The 14927-nt window shown below is 38.1% G+C and overlaps 1 protein-coding gene across 1 annotated transcript in view; it reads left to right on the top strand.

The window, feature by feature from the left end:
- The window catches only part of LOC576434 (atrial natriuretic peptide receptor 1), a 107552-nt gene that overhangs the window by 51700 nt on the left and 40925 nt on the right, over positions 1-14927 (top strand). Inside the window, exon 6 of the mRNA XM_030972422.1 lies at positions 2003-2123. Coding sequence (XP_030828282.1) covers positions 2003-2123 — 121 coding nt within the window. The remainder of the gene's footprint in view (positions 1-2002; positions 2124-14927) is intronic.

Here is a 14927-nt window from a genome sequence, read left to right as displayed (position 1 = left end):
ACTCGTGTGCTCTCTCTCTCTCTCTCTCTCTCTCAAGCAAAGTATGGTATCTTCGAAGCTCTGTTCTAAATTACTATGAAATAAGGATCATTCCATTCTCCTTCCGGTCTAGTCACTTGTTATTAATTTCGTCATTCACTGATGAGAAAGGAGCTTTCAAAGAAATCGACGTGCGGTTGTAATATATTGATGTGACAACTATGTCTTGAGTAGCGAATTCAGTAATTGGTGCCGCAGTCAAGACTTCCACCATGACGACTTTCAAGTCGACTTCGAGGTGATTGCACTCGTAATCGGAAAATGTTCATAATTCAACTCAATAATGCAGATTGGTAATTCCTTGGGAGAGCCCCTCCGTAATGAGAAACTTATGAAAATCTCGAAATGACTCGACTGTAAAAGTATCAAACCAGTCAGGCACGGCGCACGGGTAAAACAAGCAGTCTAAAAATAACTTGAGCGCGAAACACCCCCCCCCCCCCTATCCCCGCTCCGCGTCCCCCCTGTCATTCCCCTCTCTCCCATCTTTAATCCCAATCGCAGAAAGATGGATTAGGAAGAGAGGGAATGCATATAATGCCAGTGAACTGATTAAGAAGGAGAGGTAGATTTAGAAGGTAATCTAATTCGTAATAATGTCATTACAGTGCGGATTGCAGGAGAGCTTAAGAAAGCCAAACAATTACGTGGTAGCCTAAACGTGGATCGGGCCCGTAGAACAGGGGATAACCTACTGATTTCTTCAGACGTCTCTCAGAAGTAGTAATTCTTTTCTCCATGCCCTACTTTCGGACGTGATGTTTGCTTTTCGGCAGGGTTTAAACATAAAAATGAATTGTGTCAGTGATTTTGAATTGAGTCGCACTGACAAACTGATTGAACATGAAGAAAATAATAAAGACATTCTGCTTGTGTGTGACGACAGCCATTCGTTTAGATTCTTTCCATGCACATGACTATTTCATGGCAATGAAGACCCTTTGTCTGATTTCATTAAAAAAAAAATCTTTAACAATTTATTTAGATTCAATGAATACGGCGAGTAAAATGGATTTATGAGGTTCAGACAAAATGCTGCTGCATTACCACATGCATAATCGCGATTATGCCCACCATAGTAAATGAGTTATACCTTTTCCTCTCACGTATTGAGCAAAGTGAGATAGAAGAAGGAAAAATACGTGCAAGAAATGACAAAGTATACACAATTTAAAAGGTAGAAATAGGTATAAAACCCTTTTACCAAATCATCGATCGGAATCGTGAGGTAACAACCTTTTTAGTAGCAAAATAGCACCGAATTTCAATTAAGCGACTTAAGGGTAAGATAAAAACACACTATTGAATTGCCTTTAGAAAAAAAAGTAACGTTCAAATTATGTGATACGTCATTGTCATGTCAATAGATGACCTTAATTAAGGTTGATTTGTATGGTATTTGTTAAGTCTCTGCGATAATTATATCTTAAAGGGATTGGGTAACTTTGTCTCAGATTCTGAAACAAAATCCTGGATTTAGCTCATGCTGCAATGATAATTATAAACCTCTATGTCAGTCAGGAATCCCATGACTTTTACAAGCCGATCGCCTGTCTGATTATCAAGATATTTATGATTGGAAATCGAAATCAAATTTTGCGTTTTCCTAATGGTTTTCATAACACTACATTTTATTGAGGGAAAACGAGTATGGTAAAACCGGTCACTCCAAGATTTTCACTTTTTAGAGGCACTTCTTGATCATAAAGCGCAATTTTTAGGGCTTCAATATCACACCATATCACAGACGCTGATAACACGTAGGGTCGTGCATCTCAGATTTAACATTGTTAAACGATGCCTTTAAGGCCAAAATGTAGATTGCAGATTGTGCAGAGTTTCATGCAGTTTGTCCAAACAACAACACTAACGAGAATACTAAAGGTCAAGTAAATTGACCTACTTTTTCCCCAATTCTTACAGGATTCGTCAATACTTATTTGTTTTTTATTTCTATTTGTAGGAAATACCGGTTGGAGAGAGAGTTGTCTAACATGTCGTGGCGAATACGATGGGAGGACATCAGTTTCAATAACAAAGGAGATAAGATGCGTAAGCTTGGCAGTCGAATGAGTCTTGCTTCGGTAAGTCAAAAAATGATAGAGACCTTCAATGTCAAAAGGGACTAAGTAACAAATTACACGAATGTCACATGTTTCTCGTTAGGAGGAATCAATTAAAAAGTATTTATTACAATATTTGTGATTTTGACGGTGTGAAAATTGAATAGGCTCTTGATGTTAACGACATATCATGCTCTTTAATGTGTCAGGTTTTGGGCAATTTTACCCGGGTATTTTACATTTTTTTGTGTACACGTCACTTGCGGCCGTTTGGCAGAATCGTCATGACCTCTATACCAAAATATAAAAATAACCTTGTCTTATTGTTTAGTATTGAACGAGTTGTCTGTAGCTTTGTTTCATTCCTAAATAAGATCCGACTATGTCTGATTCTTCTGCAGAAAAGAGAAACAGAGAAGAAGAAAGAGAGAGTAGAAATTGCTTTGAATGAACGAGAAATTGGATTATTATTGGCCTTGCCAACGGATATGAATATATTTGTATGTGCTAGCGTATTTGAAAGGGAAGAGAAGGGCACATGGAAATATGCCCCCTTGCCCTCTGATAAATTTTCAACTGCTGCCGATGAATAATATTTTTTTCTTTCTCTAGCTCAATTGTGACGCGTCTTTTGACAATAAAAACTCTTTAGTTTGGTCTATTAAAAAATAAAATCAAGTTTTCCGCTCGATCACCATGTACGCTCATATAACCGCAAACTGTAGTTGCTATCCTCAAGATTAAAAGAATTATGACAGCGAATGGAGTCAAACAAAAGACTACTTAAACAATAGCAGAAACATAGAATATAATGATTTTTATCTAAGAAGTTACATGAATAGAAAAATAAATATTTTCATGAGTTTCGCTTTCATTCGCTCATAGAAACACCATGCACGGAACATTCTTTAATAGGATGAAATGGGGTGTAGACTTTTGTTTTGACTTTTCAAGCTTTTAAACCTTCCATTTAAAGCTGCTCCATTTTCTTCCCTTAAAGGTACTATGTCCCATTTGCAAGCCAAAAAAATGAAAAAGTTAAATTCCAACTGCATTTGAAAGATAAGACTAATTTAGAACTTCCCTAAAAAAGGTGGGGCTTGAAAATGTCTTCAAGTGGGAAAATAACGACTAGTAGTTGTCAAATCTACTTTAGGGCTATAGAGCCCAAAAGTAATAGTCTTGATTTTCAGACAATTGTACCGAATAGTCATACGTTTTGTGCTGCGCAAAGATTCAATCAGTTTAATCTTGGCCATCACAAGAAGTGGGTTATTGATGTAGAAAAATGCTCATGTACCCTTTACAACTCTTTTCATGCATGTTATTACCAAAGAAGAAAAAAAGCCAGTCAGTCACTCAATAGTGTCTGACAGTGAAGTCTAGCAAGTAAACGGGTTTCCTTGCATAATTTGAATATGAGGACACTGCTAACGTTTAAATTTCACAGATAGGACATACATGACAAATTCATAATTCCTGCAAAGTTCTACAGAATTTGAGGTTGGCTGCAAAAGGGACATAGTACCTTTAAAATGATTAATTGGGTGGCTCTCTTTTTTTCTCCCGTTCTCTGCCGCCTCTCTTCAATGTTTCCTGCTCTGAAACTTAGACCTTGGCAGTTAGCATGCAATGTGTAGGAACGTTCATGTATCTCTTTAGGGGATATGAATCATGTTATTACGGATTGTTTTATAACCATAATTATCATCAAGAACTTTTTTCAAGGAGGATATTTGCAATGCAGATTCGTCTACAACACGTGATCGAAAGAATGATCTCGTTTCAAGGATGTTGTAAGAATAGAATACCACTAGCAGTAGTACAGTTATAATAAGTTTATTGGTACAGCCAATCGTATTTTTCGTCGTCGTTAGATGAGCTAGGTGGACTACTATTAGAATTTAAAAACTTCCTTGGCCTTCCATGAGCACAACCATAAGTGCAGTCATCTTATTTTGAATCAGTAATATCTTTGTTAAATATTAATTTTTCAATTTGCTCAACTATAAAAGGACGCCAGTACTTCCAATAAAATTGGCTGTGAAATAACAATGCATAGTCTACTCGGGGTTCTAACGCCGTCCATGGGAGATAAAAAGCACTGGAATCGCCAATCACTTTAAGCCATGAATATTGCATGAGGTTCGTCTGACTGATCTCGGCTTTAATCTTCTAACCTTCCCACCCTACCAGTTGATCGTACATAAAGCGGATTACCCAACACCTATTCATCTTGTCAAGCATGGAGCGACAAGTATTAACAGTTTCGAGCCGTCCATCATACTAGCCTTGGTCACTTCTTGAGAGACTTGGGACTATATAGCATGTTACGGGATATGATCGGAGATAGCTATCTTAGCATGTTTGACCTTTATAGCAAAAGGACTTATTTTCTTGAATTATTCAGTAAACTTAGATTATGTCTAGTATCACTGCCCCTCTACGTAACCCATGGCTGAATCATATACAGTCATGTATGTTCTCTCGATTAAGAATAAAACTTCTCCAAGTTCATGACTTTTATTATCAATGTTTGATGAACGAAAACAAGAAGAAGATCTCTCTCTCTCTCTCTCTTCTACTTTTTTTCTTCTTCTTCTTCTTCTTCTTCTTCTTCTTCTTCTCTATATACTCCTTTTTCCTCCCTCTGTCCTCTTTCTCTTTCTCCCTCTCTCATTCTGTCTCTCTGTATGTTCGTCTTTCTCTCTCTATCTTTCTCTCTTTGTCTCTTTCTCTATCATCTTTCAGAGTTTTTTAGAGATGCCTTTTAGGAATACTCTATACGCTTACGCGATTAGCAATATTTCCTTCTTTCAAATTAAACTTGCCCTGCCCTGTTTGGTCTTTCATTACTGAAACCTTTCTAATGTTCTCAATATTTTTTTTTTATTAATGATATTAAAGCAGATAAAATCAAAATCAAACATTCTTTTCATCAACTTGAAAGCGTATCGTCCGAACGGTATTCGTTATGTGTTATTGGAACGAGTTCCTTTAAACTTAATCAGTGCGCGCTCTGAAAATGGAATTTCTTTCTGGGCACTGCTTTCTTGATTGATCAAAGAGGGGGGTTTTCAAGATCCACGCGCTTCTCGTAATCACTAGAGTATTTCGGCGCCCGCATGACAAACAAAATGATTTCGTCTCATAGAAATATTTTTCCTTTTATCAGAAAGGATTCACTAATGAAAGAAATAAGTAGGACATAACAACCAAAAAGGGAAAGCAATATCACCTCATCATACAGTTTCATTTCGTTTCATTTGCCCACAAGATTTGTCCATTTCCAATTCGTTGGTAGTATTTTCACCTTGATCTCGTTGACGTCTTCGGAAGGAAGGACGGAGGCAGATGTAGAAATACATACTTTCTAGATGCATATTGTTTTGTGTTACCGATCATCTGAGGCCCGTTTCACAAAGCCTTTTCAATGACAAATGACAAAAATCAGTAACAAATCTGCTTATAACCAATCAGAAGCAAGGATTTCAGTAGCTTATAACAAAAACTGTCATTTGTCACTGATGACAAGTTTTGTGAAACATCCCCCTGATATAGTGTTCAAAGTGCCTAGAAAAAAGAAGAAGATAATAATCAAGTGATTTCTTATTGCAACGGTCAGAGGAGGAAAAATTGTCCGATTTTCACCGATAAAACTGGAGAGTTGCTTTTAAAATAAGTTAGTGAAAATCAAGAGAGGAATTTCGGTGTGCCTTTGCTTCAATGCTTGATTCAGTTGATTGTGATGCAGTATTTTTGTTCATAAATTCCTAATTTACTATATAGCGATATTTTTTTTCTTGTTATAAACCGTGAGAAGTGTAATTAGATGTGTGGTGAATTGGCGCAAATGTGTTAAAGCAAGTGAAAAGCCATTATTCCACCGCCAAAAACATAAATGATAAGAAGGAAAGAACAATGCGGAGCTTAATTCCGCACCGCCTTTGAAAAGCATTCTTCCAAAAACAATTTGATAAACGAGACATGAATGGTTTGTGAAAAATAACTTCTTGCATTTCAGTGAGCTGATTTCATTTACAGTCTTAGTTTAATATCGGGTTATTGAAGCACTGAAGCCACCACACTCTTGAAAAATTAACCGCAATTGAATAAGACCGTTTGGTTAATAGCGAGAAAATTTGAAGTATCTTTTGATATTGAGTGAATAATATGAACATTCTCATGCATCGTTTGATAAATAAGTATAATGAAATGATTATGACGGTGATTTTGTTTAGCTGTGATGACAATAACACCCTAGAAAAAGCCGTTATGTATAATCATAACATACACGAGCTACAAATAATGAGCTTTATTGTTACTTAGTTGATATTCGTATTGGGTTTAATGAAGGAAAATAGAATGAAATGAGCGTGTATTGAAAAGAAGATATTTGAGAGGAAGTGGTGTAGATACAACGAGTAAATAGACAAAGCGTGATAATAGATGGAGATAGAGAGAACTGCAGAGAAGTCGAGAAAGATAGATTGGAGGGTAGAGAGAGAGAGAGAGAAGGGAGAAGGAGAGAGAGAGAGAGAGAGAGAGAGAGAGAAAGAAAGAAAGAAAGAGAGACAGAGAAGGTTGGGGAGATATGAAGAAAGAGAAGAGGGAGGCGAAAAATTCCATGTATTTCAGAGCGTCTTTCGAAAGATGGAAATGTGATGTATGTAAGTAAATAGAATAGAGGTGTTAAGGGATAAAGCAGATGTCTAACGGTCCACACGCTATTCTATTCACACCAATCTTATCCACACCAACCCTCCTCCCTTAGAACATTGTCACATCCATTCTGCATCCTTGAACCCGTCATCACCACACGTATAACACAGAGTTACCCCCACCCCATCCCACCCTCACCCTCACCACTCGACCTCATTAGCCAACATTTTGCCACCATGGCCCGTCGTTAATTATCCCTCGAAAAAAAGAGTAATCTGGCCATGCAGAGCTTTTATTTTCAATCCATAAGAAACGTGCCGTGTCGTGCATGGTGATTAAAGTGTTGGGAAGGTAGGAAGCACCTACATGACTTGTATATATATAGCCTTGCGTTTTTAGGTTAATGGCGGTTGATCGGGAAACGGCCAAGAAAAATGGGAGAAAGTGACTGAAAACCTAACATTACTTTGAGACTGACCTTAGCTCTATACCACCCGGTTTATTGATCCCTATAGCAGGAAGTATCACGACCTTAGGGGCCATAGTGGCTTTGTCTTTCCTTTATTGCCCCCTTAGTAAGACAAGAAACCACACCAATGGGGGTTTAACACGCAGAGGAAGTGGACCGTTATCACACGGTGGTCAACAAGGAAAGTGTTATTACTTCAGCTCCCCTCCTCCTCCCTCCCCGAGTACCATTACACTTTCTCTCTCTCCCGATGGACATTTAGGCTTGTGTCGTAGATTTCCCTGGAGGTTATTACGGAAAGAAGTGTGCCTTTGTCAAGATATTACTTTAAAATCGATGTTATTAACGAAAACATAAATTATGTAAAGACTTTAGTCGTCCGCACCCATAAAATTAGAGGTCCTATTTCATAAATTTTTTCCCGCTATGAATAGGTATGTATAAAAGTAGGTTCACATCTCCTCAAGATAAAACTGTCTTTTATTGTATTTTTTAATTAAATTGTATTTATTCATTTGTTTTGTTTTGTTTGTTTCATAACAGCAAGACTCAATGCAACACTAGCTTATTATATGATATAGGTCATAGCTAGCATCCTACATTATTTGTTGAAAGTTGCTGAAATCAAGATTTATTTTTTACAAATTAATGGCAATGCATTTATATGTCCTTATATTCCTGAAATTCCTCATACTATGTTTTTTTCCTCTTTCTATTTCTCTTTTTTCCATTCAAAAACAATTTCGCGAACGCTTTCTTGGTCTGACCCTCATTGCTCGTAAGAGGGCAGACTTTCACTTCTTTGCACGGTACTAAAAGAAGTTATTTGGGATTATTCCGAATCTGTCCTGCTCCTGTTCAGGAGTATATTTCAAATCGCCACTAAATAGCTAGACATATACCAATTTCAATAAAAGGTGTGTATCAATGGACGTGAATCAAATTAAAGCACTCGGAATACTTGTAGCTTACAGTCAAAATGAATTAAAATAACTGACTGTTTTGTTGCTTGTAAAGATTTATTTAAAAGCTCTGAATGTGGTCATCACACCCCACTCTCTCTTTCTCATTTTTTTCTCTCTCTCTCTCTCTCTTTCTAAGAGGTCACACGAATCATTAGGGAATGATATGTTAATGTAAGCTGTTTTTATTTTTTCTATTCGCCTCTCTCTCTCTTTCTCCCCCTCTCTTTCTCTCTCTCTCTCTCTCTCTCTCTCTCTTTCTTTCTTTCCAACCTAAACGCATTGCGACCATGACAAATAAATTAGTATGTCCCTTTCATGTGGACGCTTGTTGTTGTTGTTGTTGTTGTTGTTGAGATGAATGGCGTTTCCATCGTCATTGGATGATTTTCGCACCCCTCATATAAAACTGTTCACGGCTTTGACAGCCTCGTACATTCAGACCTTCCTTGTACGCAGCAATGGCGGTGTAACCTTGAGCATAATCTTTCTCAGGAAAGATTGGACGCATGCATGGCTCTCTAAGTGTGACATATTATTTGGTCTAGTGCGTGTGTCCCTCCAAAAATATTCAGCAAGCGTTTATTTCCGCGAATACAATTGCATATAGATCGGGGAATTAGGGGGCGAGAAAAGGGAGAGGTTTTTTTTTCTCCCACTCTGACGCCAATAATAGGTTGCAATACAAGACTACTACATAATTTCAACATTATTAAATTTGTATTTTGATATTGAATGCCATAAACCACACTTGGTCAGTAAACTGGACCATATAAGAAATTAATGAGTGACAATGATGTTTGGTGAAGGTCAGCGGTATTGTTTTTACTATTGCATACGTTAGGGTAGTTATATTTTTACTTTTGCAAATATATAAACGAAAATGCGTTTCGTTTATAGGGTATATGGAGGGAGGGGAGGGGGGGGGGTATTGAGGTACTACAAATAAATTGTTAAATACATTGTAACGCTGATTATAGTATTTTGTATTTTGTGTTAAAATTGAGGGGAAAACGGACAATTATTATTGTCATTCTTAACATAATCTGCTGGTTTATTATATCCCTCGATATATTGTAGGGATATTCAAAGGAAATTTATCATCAATTTGGTTTTAGATAATCTAGATAAAAAATAAAAGATAAATGAGAACATGCTTTCACAAATGCATGGCCTTGACTAACACTTAGCATTACATGAGGACCGTAGAGTTTGCTTTGGCGTCGATCATTGTTCATGCACTTCATTGCGTGTCACCCCGGTCACCCCCACCCTACAGCGTTCTTCAAAATTGCCCATCGAGACACATGTGGTGTTGTTTTATTTATAAAAATGAGTGCTATTGAAAATAAACGTTTTGTTATTATTGCTCAGACAGGAGCACCAATTTCCTCACCTCCATTTCAAGGGAGGAATTCTGGGATAGAAGGAGGGATGGTAAAGGGAGAGAAAAAAGAGAAAGAGAGAGAGGAGATAGAAAGATGAGGGAGGCGAGATGGAGAGAAGAGGAGGGAGCTGGGGAGAATTCCGTCATATGTACGTGTATAGGGACTCCTGGTAGGCAGGGTGATTCAGGAATTTACCTCTCGCTAGCCAAATATTTTGAAAGCAAAGCTTGATATCGATCGCATCCGCCAACACCGAGGAAGACCACGCGCCAATTATAGCACCATTAAACCCGGCTGAATAGCCGAACATCCATCCACCCACTAACACATTATAAGAGCTTTAAAAATGTGTCACGCGTAGACTCTCTCCATTACACAGTTTTTGTTTATAATCTCATTCTACCATTTTAGCTTAAAAGCTGTCCCCTTTCCTAATAATTATGACGAAGGGCCCCTTCGTGCCGTCTATGTGCTGATGTACTACCCACATTTTGCTCAGCCCCCCTCCCCCTTCAAAGCATTTCAGTTCTACTTGCCACATTTCATCTCAGCTTCGTTTCATAACTGCTTTTTACTTAGCTCGTGTCACTTTCCTTTATTGCAGGCACCAGTGCGAATCTATCATCGTAAATTTATGCTTTTCTATTTTTCCTGTGGGACAACCGAATGCAGCTATTTCCGGTTTGTCTCGTTTAGACGTGCAAAATCCCCAATAAAAAGCATGATAAATTGAAGTGAAAACTTGTAGTTCACACTTCTAATCGAGACGGAGTGTCGTCAACATTATTAAACGTAATATGTAAAGCATGCGATGATGCATTGTTAGTGTCGACTAGAGACATGGGAATTTATTTTTCATGTATTTCCGCCATTTGACAGTATTCAGAATGTATTATTCAGAAAAATTGAGCTTAAATGTGAAAAATCGTTATGACAGGAGTTCAGAATTATAGGTTCATCATTTAATTTGCTTTCAGGGGATATAAATCGTTTGTTTAACAGGCAAATTTTAGGAGGAAAAAACAGCTGAAAAAAAAATCAGCTGAAATCAAAGAAATCTGACTTCAAATCTTGATAGGGAGCCTGCCAAAACTCTACATAAGCTTTTTTTGTTGCCTAACCATTCTGAATTTTCACATGGGAATCTTCCTTCCCTTTATATCTGGCTTCTTCTGAATTGCCTTTCGCCAGGAAATGACGAACTTTACCCCTCTTAAATTGACCTCCGGCATGCTATGTACACTAGAAACTAGCTCGGTTCACCTTGGTGATAGCCACTTTGTATATCTACCGACTTGGATGTTAATGCGCATGACAGGAAGTAAAATGAAGAAGTGTATGACCCACACCATAATGCGTTATATAAGGAGAAGGCAGAAGGGTTAACAGGAAACCAACTACTTTCAAATTGAAATAAACGACTGGAAATAATAAAATCACATCACATCGTAGCTTAGCTGATTGTTTTGGAATTTACTTTTGATCTTCGACGAAGTTCAATGTAGAGTTGACATATGAAATTGTGATTACATGTGAGGCACACCAATTGCTATCTTTGAATTCTTTATCGAGCTTTTATTGGATTTTTTCCCCCGAGGTGTGTACATTGCCTTGCCTATAGGGGCATGAAAAGGGCAATTGATGGACTTTGTCTGCCCTTTCCAGCTCATACTTAGAAAACAATGTATTTTTTTAAAGGGGGGGGGGGGGGGCTGTGAATTTTCCAAAGGTAACTCACCCCAGTTCTTTACTAATGTATCACTAATGAGTTTCTTTTTACACTAAGCGCATTAGCAAATGTGGAATAATATAGCTTTTTAAAATTGGATATTTATGACAGATAATGGCAATTACATTTCAAATTAGTTTTTAATGCAAACATTCTAAATGGGCCATGGTCCAATGATAAAGAATAATCCCTTAATGGAGGTAAGACCCGTACAGAATTGTGGCGATGCTCGTGTGATTGAACTTCTTCCCGATTCATACACACCGTCAATAGGGCTGATGGAGCGTTATAATGTAATAAATCTAAAACAGTCATGTGACATAGCTGCCTTTCAACTGCTAATATAACGAGTCAATCTCTCCCGAGTGGCCAATTGTGTCCTAAATGGTCTGCAAACACATACTGAATTTTATCTCTCCAGAGAGGTAATGAATCGAAATCTGCGATGTTGAAGAAGATTGGGGATTTTATTAATAAGCGCGGCGCCATTTTACCTCAAATAATTGTATCTAAGATAGTGGGGAGAGTAATTGGGGAGTCGTCGTACGGAGACTTGCATCATCCTCATAGACATTACACTATAACCAATGATACGACTAACTGGGTGTGTGGATAATGAACAAAAATGCCATCGGAGTAATCAGATATTAATTACATTTAGAATCGTAATGAAATAATCTACTTCAGCTTCAAAGTCGAAATAAACAACCACCCCTCCACACAAAAAGCATCTCTGAATTTTCACAACTTTAAATTATTTGTGACCACTGGGCGATGTTAATTTTGTAATGATTCGTAAACCAATAAAAATCTTACGTTATGGTATTAAACATGTCGGCGCCACGATCATGCCGATAGAGGAGATAAAAATCAAGTGTTTTTATCAAAATGTGTACTGTGATTTAATGAATACTCTCAATTTAGTTAGATATGGTTTTCTTTACTGTTGAAATCGACTATATGGTTGATGTTATGCCTTGGGCTTCGCACTAAGTTTTTGAATGTGGATCAAGACCTGCCGACAAACAGACGAAAGCCGAGAAAAGGCGAAAAAGCCGAGAAAAGGGAAATTAGGACAGCAAGCAGAAAGTATCCTCCAGTCGAATTCCAGTATGTCGAAGTTCTGCAATATGATATCAAAACATCCGACATGCAAGAAAGTTACAAACAAATTGAATCCTTTTGAATATCAAGATTTGCCGGCAAGATAGGGGAGGGGGCGATGTAATGTGCAGTTGAGCACGAATACCGCCTTTACAGACAGAAATTTTCCATTGCCCGCTATAGCAACGCCCTGTGCGTAGTACATTGCATAAAAATAGAGAAAGTTACCCCTGTAAGATCTTTAAGGGTACGTGGTTGGCATCCTCTCACTATGCGGCTAAAGATAAAAAAAGAGTTCCGGGTCCCAGGGGATGTCATCATCTTAAATCAAGCATCCCCTTCCATTCTCAACCTCTGGTCCAAGCTCCGTGGACTGTAAATATAGAATTCCATTTCTAATGGCTCCTGCGGGACCGGCCCTTGTTCTTGGCGCCACGCACGATTACGTAAAAGAATCGCGGATAGGGATGAAGGGGTGATAAGGATGAGGGATGCGATTGGAAGAGGCAGAAATAGAATATGTTGCATCCATCACTCGTTTCGATCATGAATTGTCATGCTTAACCTGTATTTCGCCTGCATCATGCAGAGAGGGGGGGGGGGGGGGTCAGTAAGCCTTTGTATTGCCATTTTCATCTAATTTTACCTGTCCTGTCCCCCCTCACTCTCTCTCTCTCTCTCTCTCTCTCCGTCTATCTTTCTCTCTCTATTTCTCTCGCCCCTCCACCTTAGTTCCTCTCTCCTTTCTCCCACCCTTTCCCGTCTCTTCAAACACCCCCTCTCCCCTCTCCCTTTCTCTTACCCTTCCCCATCCCTTCCACCCCTCACCCCCCCCCCCTCTATCCCCTACCTCTATCTCTCTCCCCATCTCTCTCTCTCTCTCTCTCTATCTCTTTCTTTCCCCAATGCCCCTTTCTTTGTATCATATTGCAGAGGAATAATTTTCTATAACAATACGGCACTTCCCTTTTTTATACTATTATTTTCAAAACTTTACTTAATATTTTTTAAATATCAAAAAGTAAAAAGTCCTGTCAAAACATCGTAAAGGGGCGCTCGTTATTTTATAACCAGTGCATACACATTCCTATGCGTCCAATGCAATCACATTAAAAAATTGTTTTTAATGATATCAAAATGTATCTCCAATTAGCGGGAGATTTTATCTCGTTATTCATTATTTCCTCTCTTATCCACCCGACAGATCTGTCATTGATAGAGAGTAGTCATAACAATAGAGTCGACTTGTTTGAAGTGGGCAATTACACAATTATTATTGCATTTATGAACATTTGATCATTAATGGACGCCGCCAAAAGTCGATGGCCTAATTGAGATGAGATAACCGCCATGTTTGCATAATGCGTCAGGGTATTATCTCTCTCTCCCTCTTTCTCTCTTTCTCTTTCTCTCTCTCTGTCTCTCTCCCTCCACCCTCTCTCTCTCTCTCTCTCTCTCTCTCTCTCTCTCTCTCTCTTTCTTTCTGTTTCTACCCCCCTCTCTCCCACATCTTTCTCTCTCTTTCATGTATGGTTGGTGAACGTTGAATTCTTTTTAAATTTGGTTTTTGTGAAAGTCTGAAGTTAAGTAGACAGGCTGCTTTCCCTTAACCCTAATCAACCACTACTTCACATTATTGACCCACTTTAAAGTAATTGCTCGATGCAAACACAGGATTTAGAATTACATTTGTCGATGATTGAAAAAGAAATTTGTAGAACTACAGAGCTATCTTTACAAACTTTGACTCAGGAAGAGAACCCCCCCCCCACCCCCTGCTCTTTCATTGGAGTAATTCTAGTCAGATCGTTTGGATGGATAATTATGTATTTATGGAGAGAAGGGTATGGTTAAAAGAAGGTATTTATCTTGGAGAAAGTTGTATATAAACCTAAAACAGTGTATCCGTTAAGCGCTTAGAGACATCATCGATGTATAAAGCGCTATATAAACGCGGAATGTTATAATTAAAACAGTAATGTGCAGTCGGGTTATGATCATCGTGAACAGCTTCATCAACGACATTTTCCGGAACAGAGACGTTAAAAGAGGGAACACAAAAAAGTCCGAACTGTATCGAATTAAAGTGTGATTATGTTCACCTCTGAGAGAATAACAACTTGCCAAAAGCTATCTACTCGAAATCCTTTCAATTAAGATGTTAAAGGAGTTACAAAATAGAGCTAAAAAACACGAGGCAATTAAGACATTATTTTGCCAAGGGACCTTCATTATTAGGTGTCATGATGATAAATACCCTGCTATTTTCAACTAAAAAAAAAAGGTCTTATACAAAGGGCAGGTTGCGGGGGGGGGGGGAGCTTACCCAAATTTTAACATTTACCACGAAGTAATAAATAATCATCTTAAAAGTTTTGCCTAAGAATATGAAAGATACAGTTTGTTTTTCGAGATAGAATTCCATTCGAAATACCTTCTACTTTCAGCACTCTAGACGGCAATCCAGTTGTAAATTATTACTCATCATTAGCAATATGTCTTTACCTCCGA

Source organism: Strongylocentrotus purpuratus, unplaced genomic scaffold, assembly GCF_000002235.5.
Source record: "Strongylocentrotus purpuratus isolate Spur 01 unplaced genomic scaffold, Spur_5.0 spur5_scaffold_6, whole genome shotgun sequence".
In the NCBI taxonomy this organism is placed as follows: Eukaryota; Metazoa; Echinodermata; class Echinoidea; order Camarodonta; family Strongylocentrotidae; genus Strongylocentrotus; species Strongylocentrotus purpuratus.
This window is presented reverse-complemented; position numbering and strand designations above follow the sequence as displayed.